This window comes from Astyanax mexicanus, chromosome 4, assembly GCF_023375975.1.
Source record: "Astyanax mexicanus isolate ESR-SI-001 chromosome 4, AstMex3_surface, whole genome shotgun sequence".
Taxonomy (NCBI): Eukaryota; Metazoa; Chordata; class Actinopteri; order Characiformes; family Acestrorhamphidae; genus Astyanax; species Astyanax mexicanus.
Genome location: NC_064411.1, coordinates 18708194 through 18732243, shown reverse-complemented (window position 1 = coordinate 18732243; position 24050 = coordinate 18708194). Strand labels below are relative to the sequence as shown.

The following is a 24050-nucleotide window of genomic DNA, read 5'->3' as shown; positions in this document are numbered from 1 at the left end:
GAACAGCGCTACTGCATATAAACACGCCTTCATAGCAGTTCCGTGTTTTTATCTCCCCAACAGATCAAAGCCCACATTAAGCAGTAATGCGCTTTAAACAGCATAAACTACACTGTGATCAATAAATATCAAATAAGATCTGTTACAGCTGATTGTTCTCCAGCCGGTCTGATCTAGACCAGGTCCAGGTCTGATCCAGGCCCGGTTCATGCTGATCCTGGTTCTTCCAGTGGAATCGGACACTGAGCTGTGCTTAAAGAACCGGTTTTGGATCTCAGGAACCTTTAGAACCGGTTCTGACTTTAAGCTACACGGTTCTGTTCTACATTCTCTTCAGTTCTGAACTTACCGAGTGAATCCGGGCTTCTGTCCTCTTCTAATGGCGGAGACTGGACTTACTTTCACTTTCTCCTTCACCGGAGTCTCACCTGCCTCTCCCTCTAAGCCCCGCCCCCTAACCCTCACAGCGAATAGGCGCTGGGTGGGCGAAGTTATTCTTCTTATTTGGCTATGGTAAACAAATCATATCACAGGGCCGAATGGAACGTTTGAATATTCATGAGTCTGAAGTTTCTCCCACACACATGCTGTAAACCCCCCCAGTTTTCAGACCGGTGTTCTGCCGAGTTCTGCTACCCGTCCAAAAATGCTCCTCCCCGCACTGGTCATGCTCACATTTTATAACGTTTTCATGAGTTTTTCATGATGATTCTGTTTTCCATGACTGCATTTAACAGCCTGATCTCACTGTCATTATTTATTTAAGGGTTACATAAAGGTACATCTCAATAAATAAATAATAACAATAAACAATAAAAAAAAACTAAGGAAAGACTGTTTCTAATCACCTCTTTTATCTTAACTTCACACCAATACAGTGACTACAGGCTATTCAGTTATCCTACCTACACTCCTGCCTGGAGAATGTTCTAATATGGAGCTTTTTTGTATTATTACTTAAAATATACACTAGGAGAGCAAGGTAGCACAATTCCTCACAACACCTGCCGCTCTGTAAAAATCACTTCAGGGGAAATTCACTGCTTCAACAGAAGAAGAAGAAGAAGAAGAAGAAGAAGAAGAAGAAGAAGAAGAAGAAGAAGAAGAAGAAGAAGAAGAGCAGTATAACTGATCTCCTCTGAGCTGATCTAAACAGTGTTTGAAATTTCAACTTATTGTATTTATGGAGACCCATCATAATTTACTGTCTCAGTGAATAGCTCTCATTTAAATATAAATACACCTTATTTATGTATCATTGTTTGTGTTATAATTATAAATGCAGTTATTTTAGCTAACACTTTCACTATTTGATCAGAAAAGAATAATAAAATAATCACATTTACTGAAATGTCTTTGTGTATCTGAGGACCTTTATAAACCGTATTCAGAATAATGATCCTTATTTATTTATTCCCAATAATTCTGGTCTGTTCAAACCCAGCAGCACTAAATCTTTTAATTTACCACTTAAATATAATTTCAGACGCATTAAACAGCTAAACAATGTCTTCTTTATTATATCTGAACTGTTGTGTTAATCCTCCAGCCTGATGCTTCATTTACACTATCTAGCACTGAGGCTTGTGAAGCACTTGTGTGTTAAATCCACCCTGTTCACTCTGTAACACAAGCACCCGTCCACCTGACCCTCTATTTCTGTATACATATATTACTGTGAAAAATCTGATTTAACATGTCATCATATTAATAATGCAATCTGTGTATTGAATATTGGAATAAAATAAATTATATTGGGCAGATATAATCTGCTTCTGATAGATAGAATATATGGACCAATGATAAATATTTTTTAACAGGACAATTTTAAAGTCGTAACAATAAAAGTATCTCTTGTAATTGTTCAAACATTAAGAAAGTTGTGTACACATATATTAAAATTTAAATTAAGTCATTATCCACAAATTCACATTGACCTTACAAAATGTCATGTGTAATTTATGCTTTAGGGTGTAAAAGCAGTTGCTTTTAATGTAAATGGGTTTATTAGCCCTATAAAAAGAGACAGGGTGTTGAGGAGGTTAAAAAGGGGAAAAAAATACTTGTCAAGCTCTCACATTGAAAGGTGTAAAATGAATATTTTACCCAGGCTGTTATATCTTTTCTAAGATACATTAGTAGAAATCCCTGTGAGTCAGTGGAGTGATCCTGATTTGTTTGAAATGGAAAGAAATCTAGAGTCTGATCTACAACACTGCAATGAAGTAAGGACAAAGGAGGATTAGCACTCCCAGATTTTAAAGAATATTATCAATCGGCTAAAATAAAGTACCTGATCCTCTGGTACAACTAATGTAGTCAAGACCGCTAGAGCTGAGTCCGAGTCAAGACTAATATTTTTTAGTTTAAGTCAAGACTGAGACCAGATTAAGATTAAAAAATAAAAACATTAAAATACCTTCTCTGTTCATCAAAATTACGCTAATCTGTATCTCTTCTAAAACATAATCAGAAGTCACCACACGAAGTCAGCTGAATCAAATTCTATTCATTTTCATTATAAAATGTAAAATAAAACAATCATTTGCCCTCAAACAGCTCATTGCTAAGGTTAGCTAGCTTGTCGCTAAGGTTAGCTAGCTCATCATTAGCTTTAGTTTTCTCCCCGGTAACATTAGTAAATTTAGCTAGCTCATCACTATGGTTACCTAGTTCATCATTAGCTTTAGTTTTCTCCCCGCTGACACTAGTATTTTAGCTAGCACATCATTAAGGTTAGCTAGCTTATCACTAACTTTAGTTCTCTCCCTGGTAACATTTAGTATTTTAGCTAGCACATCATTAAGGTTAGCTAGCTCATCACTAGCTTTAGTTCTCTCCCTGGTAACATTAGTATTTTAGCTAGCTCATCATTAAGGTTAGCTAGCTCATTGCTAAGGTAAGCTAGCTTGTCGCTAGCTTTAGTTCTCTTATCGGTAACATTAGTATTGTAGCTAGCTTGTCGCTAAGGTCAGGAATGTTTCTTCTCGATTCACAAGAGTATAATTCCAGTGAGCCAGTGAAAAAAGAGCATGTTCCACTGAAGAGTTAATGTACAATTCCTAAACAGAATCACTCAAGCAGCTCCTGCTAATCTTCTGATAAGTGTAAAAGTTTGTTTACAGCAGCAGCTGCAGTTCCTAGTGAACGCACCGTGTGCAGCATCATGCTTTCAAAACACAGTGAATATGTGAAAATACGTAATTTTACTGCCAGCAGTCGAGAGAGACGTTTTTGAATGCAAGCGCCTATTTTGAGTGTGTGTGTGTGTGTGTGTGTGTGTGTGTAATTATATAACTGGACGATATGGATGTCAATCAAAGTGGAGGGCCCGTTTAGATTTCACACGCAGTTTCTGTGATGATGCATATATTTCTGAGCACTTTTTAGCATAAAAGTCCTCACGCTCTGTGACTAATCCCTAAAAAACAAAGCATGCTGATTAAAAATGGATTTTAATCTGTGGCTACATGGAAAGCTGTATATTATTTTTATTTCTTAACCCTAATGGATTAAATTTCGATGGGGAAGTTCAGAATTGAAATACTCCAGTGAAAAATAGCTTTTCTTCATCTTGGGTGAGAAAGCTAGTTAATATGTATAAAACGTTTTTAAATCGGGTTTAAACTGTATTTTGTAATTGTTGCAGGTGTATATTATTTTTTTAAGATGATAAGTTAAGTTAGTTGTTTTGTATGAAGATTTTGATGTTTAGCTCCTGACTGCTGTCTGATCTGAGGGTTTACACACACACATATATATCTGAGTGTTCTCCGTCCTATCAGAGCTGCACCTCATACAGAGGACTCGCACTCGGCCGGTCTCGTCCACAGTCTCTGAGTCCACCTCACCCCGAGTCCGAGACAAGATTCCAAACAAGGTCGAGTCTGAGACGAGACCGAGACCGCCCGTTTTTGGTCTCGAGACTCGAGTACTTCAACACAACCTAAATACCACAGTTAATCAGACTGAGAGAAAGAACAGGAACAGTCTCATTCTGAACTTCAAACCTCCTGAACCTGACAGACTGGTTCTGATCTACTCAGCTGTTCTTAGACATTTCTGTGTAAATAAACTCAAGTCAACTCTGTATGTTTTATCAGGAGTCAGGAATCTGGATGTTCAGACACTGATTTACAGAATCTTCCCTCTGATCATTTCTGCAGTCTGACTTTTATATCTTCTCAAATTCTGAACTGATGGATGGATACTTTTATTGATCCCGAAGGAAATTTAGCAGCCAGTAGCAGTTACACAACACAGTAGAAACAAACAGCAATAATAGGGGAGGTACAGTAAGAAAGCAGAGTAAGAAATATAAGACTATACATATTCTAAACTGAGATTTGAAATATTAAGAATACCTTATTAGATATAAATAAAATTAAAAATGCTGAAAGAAGAATATAACCATGAATATCTAAATATAAAAACTATACAAAAGTGTAAAAGTAAGCAGCCGTGGACATGAGGTAGTGCAGTAATACAGAATAAATTGAGTATAAGGGATAGCAGGGAGATGGTTCATTGGAGATGTACACATAGATTTATTTAACTCTATATGCACTTGACGAGCTCCCCCCTCTGTGATTTAAGTTTCTAGGAGAATTGGGGATATTTCTGCATTAATTATGCTTACTTCTGATATATCAACACTGAGAGAGAAAAGGCTACAACTAGCTCCAGATCCATATCTGTAAACAACATTTCAAACTTCCATTTATCATCATAGAAGTGGAATCTACTACTGTCTGCTTTTACAGCTGCAGAACTCTTACTGGATAATGGATGGATCACCTGTACACTGCACAGAAGAGCTTGGATCCTAACTCTACTGGGCCTCACGTCCACGGATCTATCTACTGCTCAGATACATGAAGCTAAAACCAGAACTGTGAAGAGATACAGCACACGGCTTTTAATAAAGTGAAATCACTTCTTTTACGTGTGTGAATTCTCCTTTCTATTACACCCACCAGCTGGATTTTACTTTCTTTTTCTTCTGTCCTTTTTTTTAAATCTGTCAGCAGGGCTGAGAATGAGGAACTGTCTGTATTTTTCTTTTCTTCAGAAAGAAAAAACCTGTTGGAGCACATTTTACTCACATCAGAACAAAGTCAACTGTGAATGTAGTTGTGTGAGGGTGAGTGTGTGTACTGAACTGTCTTTAATAACGCTGGGGTCATTAGTGAGTGTAGTTGTGTGAGTGTAAGTGTAGTTGTGTGAGTATAAGTGTAGTTGTGTGAGTGTAGTTGTGGGAGTTTAGTTGTGAGTGTAGTTGTGTGAGTATCAGTGGCGCAAAAAGGGTGTATGCAGCCTATGCGACGCATAGGGGCGCTGCACTAGAGGGGGCAGCAAATCAAAGCCCCAAATAAATTTGCGGAGCGCGGTGGGAAAGTAATGACAGGAAGCTGACGATTTCAAAACACATCTACAGTAGTGGTGTAGTTGTGAGTGTGGTTGTGAGTGTGTGTAGTTGTGAGCGTGAGGGAGAGAGTAGTGGTGTGAGTGTGTGTAGTTGTGAGTGTGAGGGAGAGTGTAGTGGTGTGAGTGTAGTTGTGAGTGTGTGTGTAGTGGTGTGAGTGTAGTGGTGTGAGTGTAGTTGTGAGTGTAGTTGTGAGTGTGAGTGTAGTGGTGTGAGTGTAGTTGTGAGTGTGTGTAGTTGTGAGTGTGAGGGAGAGTGTAGTGGTGTGAGTGTCTGTAGTTGTCAGTGTAGTGGTGTGAGTGTAGCTGTGTCAGTGTGAGTGTAGTGGTGTGAGTGTAGTTGTGAGTGTGAGTGTAGTGGTGTGAGTGTAGTTGTGAGTGTAGTTGTGAGTGTAGTGGTGTGAGTGATAGTGTAGTTGTGTGAGTGTAGTGGTGTGAGTGTAGTTGTGAGTGTAGTTGTGAGTGTAGTTGTGAGTGTAGTGGTGTGAGTGATAGTGTAGTTGTGTGAGTGTAGTGGTGTGAGTGTAGTTGTGAGTGTAAGTGTAGTTGTGAGTGTAGTTGTGAGTGTGAATGTAGTGGTGTGAGTGTAGTTGTGAGTGTGTGTGTAGTTGTGAGTGTGAGTGTAGTTGTGAGTGTGAGTGTAGTTGTGAGAGTGTAGTTGTGAGTGTAGTTGTGAGTGTAGTGGTGTGAGTGTAGTTGTGAGTGTGAGTGTAGTGGTGTGAGTGTAGTTGTGAGTGTGAGTGTAGTTGTGAGTGTAGTTGTGAGTGTAGTGGTGTGAGTGTAGTTGTGAGTGTGAGTGTAGTTGTGAGTGTGAGTGTAGTTGTGAGTGTAGTTGTGAGTGTGAGTGTAGTGGTGTGAGTGTAGTTGTGAGTGTGAGTGTAGTTGTGAGTGTAGTGGTGTGAGTAGTTGTGAGTGTAGTTGTGTGAGTGTAGTTGTGAGTGTGAGTGTAGTGGGTGAGTGTGAGTGTAGTTGTGAGTGTGAGTGTAGTTGTGAGTGTAGTGGTGTGAGTGTAGTTGTGAGTGTAGTTGTGTGAGTGTAGTTGTGAGTGTAGTGGTGTGAGTGTAGTTGTGAGTGTGAGTGTAGTTGTGAGTGTGAGTGTAGTTGTGAGTGTGTGTGTAGTGGTGTGAGTGTAGTTGTGAGTGTGAGTGTAGTGGTGTGAGTGTAGTTGTGAGTGTGAGTGTAGTTGTGAGTGTAGTGGTGTGAGTGTAGTTGTGAGTGTAAGTGTGAGTGTAGTTGTGAGTGTGAGTGTAGTGGTGTGAGTGTAGTTGTGAGTGTAGTTGTGTGAGGGTGAGTGTAGTTGTGAGTGTGAGGGTGAGTGTGAGTGTAGTTGTGAGTGTAGTTGTGAGTGTGAGTGTAGTTGTGAGTGTAGTTGTGAGTGTGAGTGTAGTTGTGAGTGTAGTTGTGAGAGTGAGTGTAGTTGTGAGTGTAGTTGTGAGTGTGAGTGTAGTTGTGAGTGTGAGTGTGAGTATAGTTGTGAGTGTAGTTGTGAGTGTAGTTGTGAGTGCGAGTGTAGTTGTGAGTGTGTGAGTGTGAGTGTAGTTGTGATTGTGAGTGTAGTTGTGAGTGTAGTTGTGAGTGTGAGTGTAGTTGTGAGAGTGTAGTTGTGAGTGTAGTTGTGAGTGTAGTTGTGAGTGTGAGTGTAGTTGTGAGTGTGAGGGAGAGTGTGTGTACAGACCTCCTGTTTCTGTCTTTAATAAAGCTGGGGACCCAAATCGCTCCAGTTCAGGGGTTGTTTTAACCCACCGGGAGGTTCCACCGATTGGGAGGGAAAGGGGCTCACTTTTCTCAGGGGAACCTGAAGAACAGAAAAAAATGGACATGTATAAATTATAGAACATGATCAGTAATATAATAATACTTATGGGTAACGGTAACCTAGTTAAAACAGTAATACAGAACTGTGGACTTGTTGTTATAATTTACCCTGCCAGAAAGAATGGAGTCTTTGGGGGCGGGGCTTCTGCTTTATATGTGGCTGTTCTTACCCTGATAACCCATCATTTATTTCTGTGTGAACAGTTTGAATACAGATTCCTTTAAAAAAATGTTTTTGCATAACTTAAACACTTTTAGTTTGGTCTCCTATTTTAAGAGAATCACTGAGAACATTAGTATTTTAAAGTTGAACAAACTTTTAATTACTTTTTAGTTGAATCCACGCCCCAGCAGATTATCATTGGTCAGTTCAATCCAGGCTGGTCTGGGCTTGTTCTGTGGGCTTGCTGGGCCTGAACTCCTCCCTCTGCAACTGGGTTTTAGACTTCCTGACTGAGAGACCACAATCATTCAGGATTGAAAACAACACCTCCAGCACCACCATACTGAGAACCGGCGCCCCCCAGGGCTGTGTGCTCAGCCCACTGCTGTTCACTCTGCTGACTCATGACTGTACTGCAAAGTACAGCTCAAACCACATCATCAAGTTCGCTGATGACACAACTGTAGTTGGCCTCATCAGCAAGAACGACGAGTCAGCATACAGAGAGGAGGTGCAGTGGCTGACGGACTGGTGCAGAACCAACAACCTATCTCTTAACGTGGATAAAACCAAGGAGATGGTTGTTGACTTCAGGAGAGCTCCAGGTGTCCACCACCCGCTGAACATCAACGGCTCTGCTGTGGAAATTGTGGATAACACCAAGTTCCTCGGTGTTCACATTGCAGAGAACCTCACCTGGTCCCTCAACACCAGCTCCATAACCAAGAAAGCCCAGCAGCGCCTCTACTTCCTGCGGAGACTGAGGAAAGCACATCTCCCACCTCCCATCCTCACCATGTTCTACAGAGGCACTGTAGAAAGCATCCTGAGCACCTGCATTACCGTCTGGTAGGGGTGGGCAATATTATATCGTATACAATATATCGTGACACAGAAATATCATGATATTAAAAATCCATATCGTGATAATTGGGCTGTTCTGTCTTAAAAGTAGTCTATTATTTACTGTAAAGCTTTAAGTGTATTTATTGTATAATTGTTTTAGTTTGCAGTTTATATGCATGCACTGAATATTCTGCAATATTATTTGCTGCATTATATTATTTTATGCTATATTATTTATTTTGCCACATTATGATTATACTGTTATACTATTATACTATATTCTTTTTATATTATATAATTATTATATATTCCTCATATTTTAGTTTTCCTATATCGCCAAGTATATCGTTATCGCAAAAATACCCTGAAATATCGTGATATTATTTTAGAGCCATATCGCCCACCCCTACCGTCTGGTTTGGGAATTGCAACACCTCAGACCGCAAGACCCTACAGCGGATAGTGCGGACAGCTGAGAAAATCATCGGAGTCTCTCTTCCCTCCATCGCCGAGATCTACACCACACACTGCATCCGCAAAGCCACCAGCATTGTGGACGACCCCACCCATCCCTCACACGGACTCTTCGGTCTGATGCCGTCCGGCAGAAGATACAGGAGCATCCGAGCCTCCACTACTAGACTCTGCAACAGCTTCATCCACCAGGCAGTCAGACTTCTCAACGCACAGAGACAGAACTGAACCCCCACCCCACCCACCACTCACCCAACACACTCGCACAAAACTAAACTGTACACCCCCCCCCTTTACACTCACAAAGAACTGAACTTCACCCACACACACAATCAGTCAGCACACAGAGGCTGACATGACTTTATTTGCTGCACTCTTAAAAACTATAAACTCTACCTCAGTAACTGCTGTGATTATATATGTTCTATATGTTACAGTATGTCACACATCTCTGCACCTTATCCCCACTATACACTTTATTATACCGTATCGGTACTGCACTGTCCTGTCTTTAAATTGTCTCGTCTTTTGTACTTATTGTATTTATTGTTATTTAGTGTTATAATTTTATAATTTTATGTTGCACTGTCGTCACTCCTGCACTTTATGTTGTCTATTGCTTGTTGTTCTATGTTGCACCATGGTTCCGGAGGAACGTAATTTCATCACACTGTGTACCTGTACTCAGATGTAATGACAATAAAAGCCTCTTGACTTGACTTGACTTGGAAGGTGCTAGAAAATCTTTTTACTTTTTAAACAACATGATTTAATTTTTTCTGCATTTATGTATTTCCTTGAAAAAATAAATACATTTTAGTGCTGTGGTTTTTATTTGTATTATTGTATTATTTTCTGTTCTTCTGAGAAGATCTACAGACATCCTACAGTTGACTCCATTAACCAAGACACCATTTCCTGCCTTTAGCTCTTTTTACATTTAGGAATTTGTAAGAAGATTTCCATGTTCAAGAGACGTTTTTCTTTTTTTCAGTTGAGGCTTATCTTTATAATAGAAAAAAATAGAAAAAAAAATAGAAAAAAAATAGAAAATGCAATGTATTTTTTGTGTATTTTTGTGTTATATCATTGTGTAAACAGCTTTTGAGAATAACTCTGAGCATGATAGTATCCAAACTAGACTAACTAGCTAACAGTGTTAATGTTCTGCTGTTACACTTTGTGGTTTGTATTTTTAAATGTGTGTTTTTACCAAACATTGCATGTATTGTATTTTGCAAAATACCTAGATTAATGTTATTTTTTTGTTTGTTTAATTCAATAATTGCTACCACAGAACATGTTGAGAATGTATTAAGTTGAAAAAAATAATTTCTATTTTTTGAACAACATTTCTTACTTACTTACTTTTTTTTGATTGGCCAGATTTAAGATTAGGTTTTAGGTTCCTTGAAAGTACTGTCTTTTTCTAATTTTAAATATTTTAAATAAAAGGAGGAAAATACATTTTCTTTCTTGGTCCTGATATGTTTTTTTAAGCTTTCACATCAAATGTAAGTAAAAAAGTAAAAAAAAAAAAATACTTAAAAAGGTTACTTACAGGCATTTAGATTGAACTTATCTAAATGAATAGATTTTCTGTAGTATGCATTACTTAAAAAATGTAGGCAATCACTTGCCTCAAACTCTTGAAGTTCAATCAACTTATCCGGGTTTACAGTGTTTACATTTTCTCCAAAGTGAGTCTGAGTCCGGTGTGTGAAAATGTGCATGCAAATAACCTACACCATCCTTTTCTTTTCATTTTTTACCATTTTTTTAGTTTGACTTTTCATGTTGTGTAAATAAATTGTTTGTGTTGCATCCAATTTTTAGATCCTCCCCACTTCATGATCCATCTTACACCCAGAGACCTTATTACACTATTCAACTTCAGGTAAACCTAAAATCCCCCATACATTACACATATCAATCCCCAGAACCTACTAATAATATTCATATATATATAAATGTATAAAATATAATAATCTAACCAGCACAGTGCCGTCCATCTGTTATCAAGCATCAGCCGCTAACTCAGCTCTGAAAACAGCTTCCACCCTCCAACCTTCACTGCTGATCCGGTTAATCACTAGCATTGAGCTGCATTCCAGTTTTCTGAGATCAATCACTAAAGACTCCACTGAACTACAGCCATAATCCACATATCATATAAACCCCCAGAAAACAGGGGACAATGACCCCAAAAATACTTCAAAAAGCACCCAGAGACGGATCAAAACAAAGAGCTGGAGAGTTCTGAAGTTTCCAGCATTGAATCCAGACCCAAATCATACTGAACTCCGGTGAAGAGATCTTAAACCTGATCTTAAAACTGCTGTTGGGAGAAGAAACCCTTCAGATACGAGAGATCTGGAGCAGATTACAGAAGAAGAGTCCAGAGTTCCAGCTGAGAGGTGGAAGAAGCTCTTTAATGGTTACAGGAAACAACTGATTTCAGTGTTTTTTTTTTTCAAACGGTGTGCAACACAAATATTATTTTAAAGGGACCAATAATTTAGTTTGGTCTGATTTTGGAATATTGTTTGAAATGTTATATATATTTTACATGGTGTTTTTCTGTTTTTTTTTTTGTGTGTCTATTTATAATACTCTCAAAAGAAATCCTTTCAGGGGTGCCAACACTTTTAGCCATGATTGTATTTGACTATTTAAATTTCAGACACTGAACTGTTTCAACCAAACAAAGAAACAAAAAAGGATTTCCACCTAAACCCACAAACCACTTCCTTATTTTAAGGTTTAATGGAAATAATGAGATTAATAAAAATCTGTCTAATAAAAAGCTAAACATCAGCTTCACCCAAAACAGAGGCATTATTGTTTCACACAGGGATTCTTTTACAACATAGTAAAATTCAACCTACAAACTTCAACAAGACTGCAGGATCAAACTCACTGTGTAAGAAGGAATATATTTTTATAAGAATTAGATCATTTAAAGTTAATCAAAATATTAATCCTACCTTTATATTTCTGGATTCTGCAGTAAAAACTGTGTCGTAACGCAGCGTCTCTTCATAAACTGAAGGTATTTCTGAGGTGTGTATCACATTAACTGGTTAGACTGGTTTTTAGATCGTTTAGTCAGATTTTAGAATGTTTTCAGGTGTGTCTTCATATAAACACAAAACAACACAGCAGAGTCTCCATCTAGTGGGCAGTTATCAGAAAAATCTGTATTATTATTATTCAGCAATATTTTTAAAGTATTCCTGAAAGGATAAACTATAACTTTTCACATATAATGTTCCAAAAACATCCTGAAAATGTGTAACATAATAATGATTTGCATCACAAAGTAACAATGTAATAAATATAAATAACATTTCATATGCAACATTCCTAGTTTCACAAAAACTGGTATCTAAAGTAACTTTCTTTATACTTAAATACAATAATTAAACATACAAAAATACAACCTAATAATCACTTTGTTTCACACAAATGAATAATATTAAAATGTTAGTCCTTTTATATTTGAATCCTGGTTCCTTACAGTGTTTCTTCCTCCAGCTCTGAGTGAGTTTTTTCACAGCCACTGTTTTATATATATATATGTGTGTGTGTGTGTGTGTGTAACAGACTCATTACTACACCCTTCTCAAAACCAGCTGAAGGGCCACGCAGACACAGGGGGGCAGAAGCCATTTTAAAAAGCTTTGATTGGTTAGAACCACTGTCAGTCACTGTCAGTTTAAATTAGTTGCTTTTTATTTTAGTTAATTTATAAAATATATGCTTATTAAATATTATGTAATGATTTACATGCACCTATTGCCACCCCTGAAGGGTTAGAAGGGCCTCACTGCACACCACTGACAAAAATAAAGATGACGGGACTAAAGAAAAACATCTTTTACCCATAAAAAGTGGTACCTCTCATACTGGATTTACTTTGGACAAAATGTATTAGACACCATACACTGAAATTATTGTATCTGAACTATTATTCACTACAGTATTCAAACTAAAAGTAATATTTAAATAAAATACCTTTAAAATACATTTTCTAAAACATTGCACTTAGGAAAACAAATTAAAAACACATAGGTATATAGTCTTATATAACTTTGGCCTGTAAAGTGATAATTGTATAAAGTCATGAAAAATGCTAAAAGTAAATACCCTATCAGAGCAGTAGAGGGTGCTCCATGCAGGGACTCCACTTTAGTTCAGGTTGAAGGGCGGGGCTTCACACTGGGAAGGAGCTGCAACACTGGATCCTGATGCTCCTGTACTACACTCTAGTGTCTGTTTGGTGGAGCAGCTCACACTGTAAGCTGTACACAGCACAAGGTGCATTTCCTTCACTCTCCCCATCAAACCTGACTTTCTCCCCAAAAGCTCATTAACAAAATTCCTAAATCTATCTCAGCTGTACTTACTTCTTATTTATTTAGCTATATATTTACAGACACTGAATATTTATTATGTCACTACTTCTATAGGCCAAGAACATATATGAATATAATGTATTTAACTGAAACTTGTCTATACAACCAATCATTTATAAAGTAAAATCTTAAAAAATATCAGGGGTGCCCAGCCTTTCTTATACCATCGTAACTATGTGAAATTTAATTAAGTTTTATGTATAATTAGGAACACACATCAGGCATTACAACTGCAGTTATGATTGGAAATAAAAGCTTTGTCAGGGATGAACATAATGACTGATTGAGCTCAGTTTCAGACCCTTTGGCCTAATTGAGCTAATTTCACTCTGATGTACTGAGCTGTACAGCTTTGTAGTGTTGGAACACTAATAGATTGAAAGAACTCCTCCAGGGTTTTACAGAGATAAACATGTTCAGTATTCTTTGGAAATAAAATATTTTCAGGGATTAAATTAATAACTGATTGAGCTCAATTTCTGAGCCTGGCCTGAAATAAACTGAGCTAATTTAAATTCAGATCATTAAGAAGATAAACATTCCACAGTAATCAAACAAAATACATTCTAGGCTTTGTATAGAGAACATATTTGCTGTTTAACTTTTTCTCCAGTATAACAATCGCTAAGAAAACAAAAGCAAGTATCAACGAATGAGCAGAATGCCACTGACCTGAAACTGCTGCCGTAAATCTGCTGGATTAAATCCCTTCTCCAAAGAACGGAGCAATAGCTTCCAGCACAGTCAGAAACCGAATAAGGCCCAGACCTGGTCCTACGTTCAAAAAGACACTGGGCTGAGTCCGGTCATCATTGTAAATACTTGATTTGATATCTTCTTACTGGACTTTATTCCACTTTTGAAATCCTTTAGAGATTGCTAAGAATAAGAAATGCCTAAAAACTGTAAGAGTTTATGAGGAGCTTTCACTGTTGCCTCTTGTTAGTATTTCTCTATTTCTATCATTAGTTTTCTTCCTTAATGTATATTTTTATGCTGTCTTCTACTGTGGTTTATATGTATCATCGTAAAACTTTAATTTATACGTTTATATTTATATATATAAATTGGCTCACTCTCTGGAGTCAGCGCATGTCGTTTATTTGAAAGAGCCGGCTAAGAGTCTGACCCATCACTACTAATAACTACAGTGCCGTAGTTTAACACTTTATTGTTGTGCTGTTGTACCAGAAAAGAATGTAGACTGTTAAAACTTACTCCTATCAGCATGTTCTGTGTTACAGGAACCAGAGTCACTGAAGATCACAGTGGAGATGGAGATCATGGGAATCTCCACAAAAGGCGATGAGACTGTTCTCCTCAGTGACACCATGGAGGAGTTCAGCGTTCCCGCCACTGTGTGGAGTGGTGACGTTAAAAGTAACTGTTGTGAGGGAAGGGGAGGTCATTTTAAACATTGAAAGCCCACTTTTTAATGAACCATAATGTGGTAATTTGACAAGTTTTTGTGTTCAGATTGTAATATTTCTTAGCATGTTCTGTTAGGGTTTTATGGGTGGGCGGGAGGGCATGTGTTTGTGCTTTTGATTTTTGATTGTGTGTGTTGTGTTTAAACTAATTCAAAATAAAATGTGTTTAATTGTTTTTATAACTGTCTTTTGAATTTAAACACATTTCAATTAAGCTTACTATCCTTTCCTGCTAAAACAAATATTCTATGGTTTTTATATTTTTCTGCTGGTTTTGTGGTGTTTTGCAGTGTTTTTCTAAAGGTTTTTATCAGCCCTTTTAAACCCTATGAAAGTATTTTTTTATAATGGGCATTTTTCAGAAAGACATGTGCTTGTGGTTTATGATCATAACTGTTTCTGCTTTTAAGAGTTTACACTGCTGGGCTGAAGATATACTAAACCATAAAGAGGCATATCTGTGCTGCACCACCATTTATTCAAAAGTATTTGGATATTAGCATTTAACCAAAAGTTTTAGAACACAGCTCAATCAGCCAAAAGTATTGGCATTCCACCATTTAGCCACAGGCAGTAGCTTTTATACTGTTTGTAACAAAACAAACGATAGTGTGATATAAACTTCGTCCAACACTGTAATGGATGATTTACACTTATGTATGTACAGGCTCACAAATCTATTTCTTTATTTTAATTAAAAAAAAAGAAAGAAAAATCCGCCCAGTCTCATCTGACTCGGAAGCTAAGCAGTGTTTAGTCTGGTTAGTACTCTGGGAACTTGTATGAATAGTCTTGCAAAGCCTACTGCCAGCCACACCGGAACCTTTCTACTGATGAACGCATGGTGGCCAACAAGGCAGGAATCAGGATGAAGCAGTACATGAAGGACAAGCACACAAAGTGGGGATACAAGCTCCTCATCCTGGCTGACAGCTCCAGTGGCTACACATGCAACTTCAGTGTCTATGTGGGGAAGGCAAGTAAACCATCAGGAAATGGCCTGAGCTTCGACACTGTTATCAGTCTTCTCTGGGCACAGGGTACACGGTGTACGTTGACAACTTTTACACCAGCTCACTGCTCTTTCATCACCTGCATAGAATTGGTTTAGGGGCCTGTGGAACCAACTGTGAGACCAGAATAGGCTTCCCAAAAACAACAGTCAATGCCCTGCCTTAAAAAAAAGTGGACCGTGGTGACATACAATGGATCAGGGATGGCCCACTGCTGTTTGTGAAGTGAAGGGACACACGAGGCATCACAATGTGCTCCGCTGTCCGCAAAGCTTACAGTCTGTGCAGCAGGCAGTCTGTGCCGCGTCATGTCAGAAGAAAAAATGGAACGTGATCTACCCAGCAGATCCCTGTGCCGGAACCTGTGAAGGTGTACAACAAGTTCATGGGGGAAGTTGTCTTGTCTGGCGCTCTCATAAATACTATTCTGTGACACAGAATACCAGGGGCCTCATGTACTAAAGGTGCGTACGCACAAAAACATTGCGTACACCAGATTTCACGCTCACGGTCAGATGTACTAAATTTAACTTGAACGTGAGAAAGTGCGTTCCCCCTCGGCACTTTCGTTTCGGGCGTACGCCTTTTTTTTTGTGCGTATGTTTTGTGTTTTTGTCATTTGGTGACACTTAGAGGCGATGCATTGAAATTACAACTAATAAGATATCCTTTATGCACACATTGTAGTAAGCATTATTGGGTAAAAAATACAAATAATTAGACAATTTCATTGGCTTGCATAAATAATCATTTAACGTGTTTCCACTTTTCTAAAGGTTTTTATCAAAATGTAAAAGTCTATTTAAGCCCTTTTAAACCCTTTGAAAGTATTTTTTTAATTGGGCATTTTTCAGAAAGACATGTGCTTGTGGTTTATGATCATAACAGTTTCTGCTTTTAAGAGTTTACACTTAGCCTAGATTCTATAAAAATTAGGGGTGGGAATCGTTTACTATCTCACGATTCGATTCGATTCCGATTTTGGGGGCCACGATTCGATTCAAAATCGATTTTTGATTCAAAACGATTTGAATTATAAAAATTTCTGCTTCTGGCTTATGAATCTTATTGAAAAAAAAACCCTCCATAATATACACTGGTCCTGGAGCAGGTAATGTGTTACAAAAACAATAAAATGTGCAGGAATGTGGGTCCTCAGTGACAGAGGAATCACTGGGATATCACAATGACGTTAATGAACAATAAATAAATAATAAATAACACTGCTTTATTACCAGGCTACTAGCGGTGGTGTGTAGGTGACGCTGCTGGGCTGATGTGATGATAGCAGTGGAGCGCTAAAGTTCAGGAGCAGCTGCTGATTAACTAGTTAATTTAAGGTCGTTGTATTTCTTCAGAAAGGGGGCAGGAGGTGGAGAAATTAATTCATATGGTCCATTCCTTAATTCCTCTGTGATGAGGAGCTGAAATTAGCTCTGATTAGCTTATTGTATTTTTCCGTTCCGCCTTAAATGCTGCAGCCCGCTGCCACCTGTAGCGTTATTTAAGGTGGAACTGGAAAGTTAGCTAGTTAGCTAGCTAACAGTTACTGAAACTAACTACTAGCGATCTTTTTTATGCTTGTTATGAAGCATTCTGCCATAAAACATTGAAACTACACGTTAATCTAATGTAATATAGTGCTTGTTCTGCCATCTTACCGGTGATTCTCAAACACCTACGCTCTGTGTGTGTCTGGAAGATCTCCGTTTGAAAGGACAAGCGCTATCCCCAGGGTTGCCAGGTCCAACAAAAATACCCAGCCCAAAATCAGTCTAAAACCCGCCCCTCAGAATCGATTTTGGGACATTTTAAATCGATTCTGAATCGTAGTAAATGAGAATCAAGATTCTTATGTGAATCGATTTTTTGGCACACCTCTAATAAAAATGCATAAAAGTTTGCGCTGGAGTTGTTGGAGTTGGCAACGTTGGCATTATTGGAAAATATTGCTAATGGCCAAATTCATTGAGAGCGCATTTTCTGTGACCATTATGTTTTTTGGCCCATGATGATGACTGGCTTATAAACCGTTTTAGATTTCCAAGAGCATAAGAGGATAAGAAAACAAGCAGAGTGCGTGACGGGTGGCTTCTTGGTAACTCATTTAAAGCATTTAAATGAAAGCATTTATTATCCATCTTAGAATAATACAATTTAAAACATGGGTAATTAAACGCTACATGTATATAATATTAATAATAATAATAATTATTAATTAATAATTATTAATTATTATTCTAACATTATACTCATAATTGTGGGAGGAGTCGTGGCAGGTGTGAGGTTTTCGTGCATTTGCGCTTGATTTCAAGTTGATTGCGATGTACTAAGAGAGAGTACGTGGGATTTTGTCTACGCACGTTTTGATAAATCCGGATTTTTTTGTGCGTACGGAACTTTTCAGGTCTGAGCGTACGGAACATTTTAGTAGGAAGTCCACGCAAGTCTTAGTACATGAGGCCCCAGGTGTTGACATTGTCGTGGTGAACAGCTTCATCACCAGCATCCATACACACATATTGTAAACCCCAATAATAACAGGTGTTTTTTTTAGTTCTGCAAACTCAAGTAACCCCTCCCTTTCCAGTCCTCTCTGTAGAGATTATCCAGGTGAATCATAACAGATCCAACTGAACAAAACACTATCACCTAAACCTCATTGTATTTTTTTTTGTTTACTTTACAATACAAAGTTTCAACTTTTCTATATATTTCTGGTCTGCAACAATCTGCCCTCTTTTCAAGACTGTCACATCTGTTTATCATGTACATATTTTGAATGTCTTGTTTTTTTTTTAAATAAAATATATACTAAATATACCAAATATACATATATAGTGGATGCACTTGGTGAGCAGCAGTCCTTCCACATTGGTGACCAAGTCTTGCACATTATTTTGAACTGAAAGGCATATTAATGACTTCATTGGTTGGTTGATGCAGTTTGACAGAGTTGAAGTCTCTTTTCGTGGAAGAAGAGCCGTGGGAATTAAAGGCATTCGTGACCAGGCTGTGGTGGGACATGCTTCTAAAGCAGACCTGGGCATTGTAAGGCCCTCGAGCCACAACCGGCCCGCTGACTATGAGATGATGATAAATTATAAGGGAATAGTTAAATCTGTCGCGCTGTCCGCACCAAAAACATATATTATCCAGATCTAATCAAATTATATACACCAGGAATACAACTAGCGCCAGACTACAATAATAATATAAATAATATAATACACTAATATAAAACTTAGTTTGGTTAAATAAATGAAGATGAGTAAGGACCTGTAAAGTTAATCGAATATTGTCAAATATAAAGGAAAGGTTGAGAGGTTTTGATGAGCTGTTTCAATGACTTGAAACTGAAACTAACTGAAACTGAAATGTTATTATTCTGCACACTATCAGAAAGCCTTTGATTGTGTTTTAAATGAGTTTTTATTTTATATTAATTATTGTTTTATTCATCTGAAATATTTTATTGATTAAAAAGATATACATTCTTTATTTTTTATGTATCCAGTTTAATGATCTTTTTGAAGTGTCCTATTTTTCCTTTTCTGCGTATATATTTTATTCGTCTATAGTAAATATGTAGTAAATATAAGTAAAATATAGTAAATCAGTTTTTAGTTATTTCTAATCAACACCCACCCCCCACGATATCATCGTCCATCGCGATGTTTCCCTGTAAATACACTCAAAATTATTGATTTGCTTTGTGTCACACTGCAAGAGTGTGACTACTATGTTTATAATAATAGCAGAAGGAGAAGAGATTTAATCAAATGTTTTATGATTAAAAATATATCACCTGTCTATAGAGTTTGCTTGCTATCCAACTTTATTGGGTCAAAAATAAAACTGAGGCACAAAAGATTACTAGGCAAATAACTTTAAATCAATTTTTTTAGTGAAAATGTAGAGGTGGGTAACCCAGGTCCAGAAAGTAAAAATGCCACCCAAGGGCTTTGTACCAACCCCCTGAGCGGCTCTGCTGCAGATAAAAAAAAAACCTGGGATGTATTTTTACTCTCTGGACCTGGGTTATCTACCTGTAGTATTTTCCTGATGATTTAGTTTTTTTTTTCCCGGGTGCATTGTACAATCTTACCTGGATTTATTACAAGTCACCATACTTGCATCGATTAACCCCAACCTCGATAATCAACAAGACACAGTACATACTTCGCAGAACACCGAGAAATTTCATAATTACATTGTAGACACAGTACACTGTCATGCATTATGCAGGGGCAGTAGAAATGATCAAGATGACAGCGGTAGGCGACTCATCGGGACTCGTGTGACGCTTACTGGGGGCAAATGAGATGATCACCACTGCACATGCATACATCTCCGACACCAGCAAGTTGAACCCGTTGCAAGAATATCCCCTCACAATACACAGAGGGTGTCTTACTCGTGTGGGGAATGCCACTGGACTTGAGGATGACAACTGTTGGACATGTCAGAGGAAGAAGCCGCCCAGGGGCCTTATCTGCACATGTACTAAAGGATGCTATCACTCGAGCCCTCTCCCTGACACCCCAGTTCAGCCTAGGGTGCGTAGCCGGATTCAGTATCCACGTAATCTTCACCGCATTTCTAACAAGCGATTACATACTGAGGAGTAACGGTTTACTATACGTGGGGTTCATTGACAAATATCTTTCAGTTATGATTACTTATCTTAGTATCTATAATGACATAATCATTGTGTGAAACCTTGTATTCAATATGCATAACCAATACTCACATTGTATTTTACACGCATTTATATAAAAGATTAACCAATAATCACAATATATTCTTTATAGTAAAACACTGTTTGATCAAGCATGTGACTAACACAGATTCTATTATGACAAATTAACCCACATGATACATAAGGCATTTACTAACACATAGGATTTAGTATATGGCGGACTAACCACGCGTTACTAACACATTAACATATAACATATGAGATGTAGCTCAGGCTTGAAGTATTTTGTTTACTGCATGACCCTAACTAACGGTCATCAACTCGACTGGTACGGGGCTAAATTGCTACAGAAAAGGCTATTAGATCAAAGCGGCCTTTTGGTGAGTGAGTGCCTCCCTAAAACCTCTGCTTCAAAGTGGGGGGTGACGCGCACACACAGATAGTGCCATGATGTTCCATTCTGGAAGAACACAGTCAAGGTCAAACACTAGTGGTCCAGTCAGACACGTGAAACTTGAGTACTAACACGTGAAATTATGCATATTAACATGAGCTAATCGTTAGTAACGCCTCATCAGCAGGTTTCACGTCATTTGGGGTATAAAACATGGAGTCAGATCAGAGGGGGGTCAGAACTTATGCTGGGACGGCTGTTAGACGGTCTTTTCATGTGTGGGTTCTCCTGAATATTCAGCACTTTGTAATAAATACTTGGTTTGCTTTCAACTTCACTCCACCTGTCTGACTCTCTCTATCAAACGAATACGCAGGGGAGTTTTACCCCGGACGAGAGGTGGGGGTAGCCCACCTTTCATTTTCTTTTCTACAACAATACCATTCTTGGATTACCAGGATTCAGGCAGTTGATCATACCCCCCTGGAGCACAGAGCAACAAAAGTCCTGAGTGTTCACCAACTCCTGATCGATCATAGGGCAAAGTTTTAGTTGTAATGTAAAAATCTTGAAGACTCTCGCAATCGAGGATCATCTTTGCACTTTTTGTTCAATACTTAACTGGCCGGTGTTTTCATTCTTTAACCAAGTGAGTTAGTGCCGCTCTCTACTATTTTTGTTAATGTTCTGGCATTGTAATTGTTTGAGGCAGGATCCACTGTTCGAGCTCAAAACCTGCTCCAATCCTTCCAAGGCGATGCCAAATTTTCAAACCATGAGCCAGATATCCGACAATGTTTTGTTACAATATCTTAAATAAAAAAGAAAATAGTTTTGATTAGCAGAACTCGACAGAACACCTGGGGCTGCTTGCCCGGATTCAGTGCTTGAAACAAGCCGATCTCCGGGGCTTGTATCGCGGCTTCAGTGGCTGGAATGACTCGCTCGCCAGCACCGTTAACCCGGCTTTTGGCTTTAAGCATAGCTAAATCGGCTCGTTTCACGGCACTGAAGCGGACCCAACAGCAGCTCGTTGGAGGATGGTGACACCATGTTAACAGTGCCCGGCTGGGTTTAGCCTAATAGTATATTATAGGTGTAACCTGGATTATTAATATTATTATTTAGATAAATTCAAAGCTTGGCTTTTAGCATAGCTAGCTAACTCTCCTGCTGTCCGTGTTTTAAAAAACAGAGCTAACTTCTTGTAAGTCAACTCCTCTTGGATTACGAGAAAGAACTGGACTTTTAGTCTCACATACGTGGAGGCGTGAACGAAGCCTTTATTTTACGAAGTTATTTTATAAACTTCAATTTTTTTCTTTAAGTGAACTTATTTAGTCAGACAGTTATTTGTTGTAATGTAAATGCAGTAAAAAAAATCAAGCACGTTCAAGCATTTTCTCCAAAATTCCAGCACTTTCCAGGCCTGGAAAACAGAATGTTAAAATTCAAGCATTTTCCAGGATTTCAAGCACCCGTACGAACCCTGTTAGTTGCAGGCTAAGATTTCTTCTCCACTCCTAACAACTACAACATTTACATTTTTAAAGACTAAGTTATGCTAATCTAACATCTGGAGCAAACACTGGCAGTGCCCTCGCTCAAACTTCGTACGACCTTCCCTTCTTCAGCACTGAACTCCTACTGTAACTACCCTAAAAACTGAGCTCTGTCTCACGGAGAATGTCCTGGAATATCAAACATACAGGAAAACATAACATGGAATTCAAAAAACATTATCCCTGAATAAGGTTCATTTTGCTGAATCTGTAAATTCCATTGTTAAATTCAGTTCATGTTTGTTTCTGGTGGAACGTGTCCCAAGTGACAAAGTGAAACATTTGTGTAGGATAAGGTGTTCTGTCCGAAAGATTTACGATTTGCGCTTTTAATTGCCTTCAAACTGATTTGAGATGGAGTTTCTATCCTGTGTGAATGCGCTGGTGTTTTTTTAGTTTACTGTGTTCAGTAAAACTCTTCCCGCAGTCTGAGCAGTGATACGGTTTCTCTCCTGTGTGAATGCGCTGGTGTATTTTGAGATTACTCTGTTCAGTAAATCTCTTCCCACAGTCTGTGCAGTGATACGGTTTCTCTCCTGTGTGAATGCGCTGGTGTATTTTGAGTTTACTGTGTTCAGTAAAACTCTTCCCGCAGTCTGTGCAGTGATACGGTTTCTCTCCTGTGTGAATGCGCTGGTGTATTTTGAGTTTATTGTGTTCAGTAAATCTCTTCCCACAGTTTGAGCAGTGATACGGTTTCTCTCCTGTGTGAATGCGCTGGTGTTTTTTGAGATCACTCTGTGTAGTAAAACTCTTCCCACAGTCTGTGCAGTGATACGGTTTCTCTCCAGTATGAATGCGCTGGTGTATTTTGAAATGACTCTGTTTAGTAAAACTCTTTCCACAGTCTGAGCAGTGATACGGTTTTTCTCCTGTGTGAATGAGCTGGTGTCGTTTTAGATGAATCTGTTGAGTAAAACTACTTCCACAGTCTGAGCAGTGATAAGGTTTCTCTCCTGTGTGAATGCGCTGATGCAGTTTTAGAGTCCCCGGTCTATTAAAACTCTTCCCACAGTCTAAGCAGTGATACGGTTTGTCTCCTGTGTGAATGCGCTGGTGTATTTTGAGATTACTCTGTTTAGTAAAACTCTTGACAGAGTTCTGATGTTTCTCCATGTCGGGACTTGGCTTCATTTATCTGGTAAATGCAGCAAACTGTTTCTGCGTGTTCTGGAGATTCTTCAGGATGGCTTGTGCTTCACCTCTTTCAGCAGTTTAACATTGCACTTTGATAAATATCCTGGTTGTCGGTGATGAATTTCAGGAGAATATTTTCATTTCTGAAAAACACAAACAAAAATGCCATTGAATATAAAAAGCAGGTCAATAAACTGAAGAGAACTGCCTAAATCAGTTACACTATACAGACAAAACTACTGGGACATCTTCATATTACCATAAAAGGGAGGTGCTGGTGGTCTTCCAGCCACCTGTTTAGTGCCTTTATAAGGACTGCCCACTGTTCAGACACTCTTGATTCTGTTCTGCTCTCATAAGAAACTGAGAACTTAAGGAAAGAAAGAAATAAAGAAAGAAATAGTGATGTTGCCCCTAAATCTTAAGCTTTGAGGCATGTGCCGAAAAAACAACACGCATTACTTCGAATCACAGTGCCGATGCTTGATTCGTTCTACATTGATCACGTGACCAATGCTGTCCAAAGCCTTTTCCTTTACATTAATTTATAAAAGATCCCATACATATTAACTAAACCTGATTTTTTACAACTCCTGATAACAGTTCATTATTTTCCACCACATTAGGTTCAGGCTAACAGTGATAGGCAAAATGTATATTGTTTTTATTTTG

The 24050-nt window shown here is 38.3% G+C and overlaps 4 protein-coding genes across 14 annotated transcripts in view; 1 reads left to right on the top strand and 3 right to left on the bottom strand.

Moving 5' to 3' along the window:
• Positions 1 to 24050, bottom strand: part of LOC111197331 (NACHT, LRR and PYD domains-containing protein 12-like) — a 686367-nt gene that overhangs the window by 450803 nt on the left and 211514 nt on the right. Inside the window, exons 1-3 of one of the 6 annotated variants that reach the window (XM_049476990.1) lie at positions 11710 to 11778; positions 7100 to 7219; positions 4977 to 5082 (exon numbers count right to left, since the gene is read on the bottom strand). The exons of 3 other annotated variants lie outside the window; for them this stretch is intronic. The gene's annotated coding sequence lies outside the window, so the exon portion shown is untranslated. Of the gene's footprint in view, positions 1 to 349; positions 419 to 4976; positions 5083 to 7099; positions 7220 to 11709; positions 11779 to 24050 lie in introns of those variants that run through there. 2 more of the 6 variants (XM_049476987.1, XM_049476986.1) reach the window with 2 other exon arrangements.
• LOC125801186 (zinc finger protein 665-like) overlaps positions 1 to 24050 on the bottom strand; it is a 316241-nt gene that overhangs the window by 214769 nt on the left and 77422 nt on the right. The window lies entirely within an intron of this gene.
• Positions 1 to 24050, top strand: part of LOC125801441 (zinc finger protein 239-like) — a 308090-nt gene that overhangs the window by 248050 nt on the left and 35990 nt on the right. The window lies entirely within an intron of this gene.
• Positions 22246 to 24050, bottom strand: part of LOC125801480 (gastrula zinc finger protein XlCGF49.1-like) — a 280269-nt gene continuing 278464 nt past the window's right edge. For 3 of the 4 annotated variants that reach the window (XM_049478259.1, XM_049478262.1, XM_049478260.1), the window contains exon 2: positions 22246 to 23521. In XM_049478259.1, the coding sequence (XP_049334216.1) occupies positions 22605 to 23375 (771 nt within the window). In that variant the 5' untranslated portion in view covers positions 23376 to 23521 and the 3' untranslated portion in view covers positions 22246 to 22604. Of the gene's footprint in view, positions 23522 to 23637; positions 23764 to 24050 lie in introns of those variants that run through there. The other variant, XM_049478261.1, reaches the window with a different exon arrangement.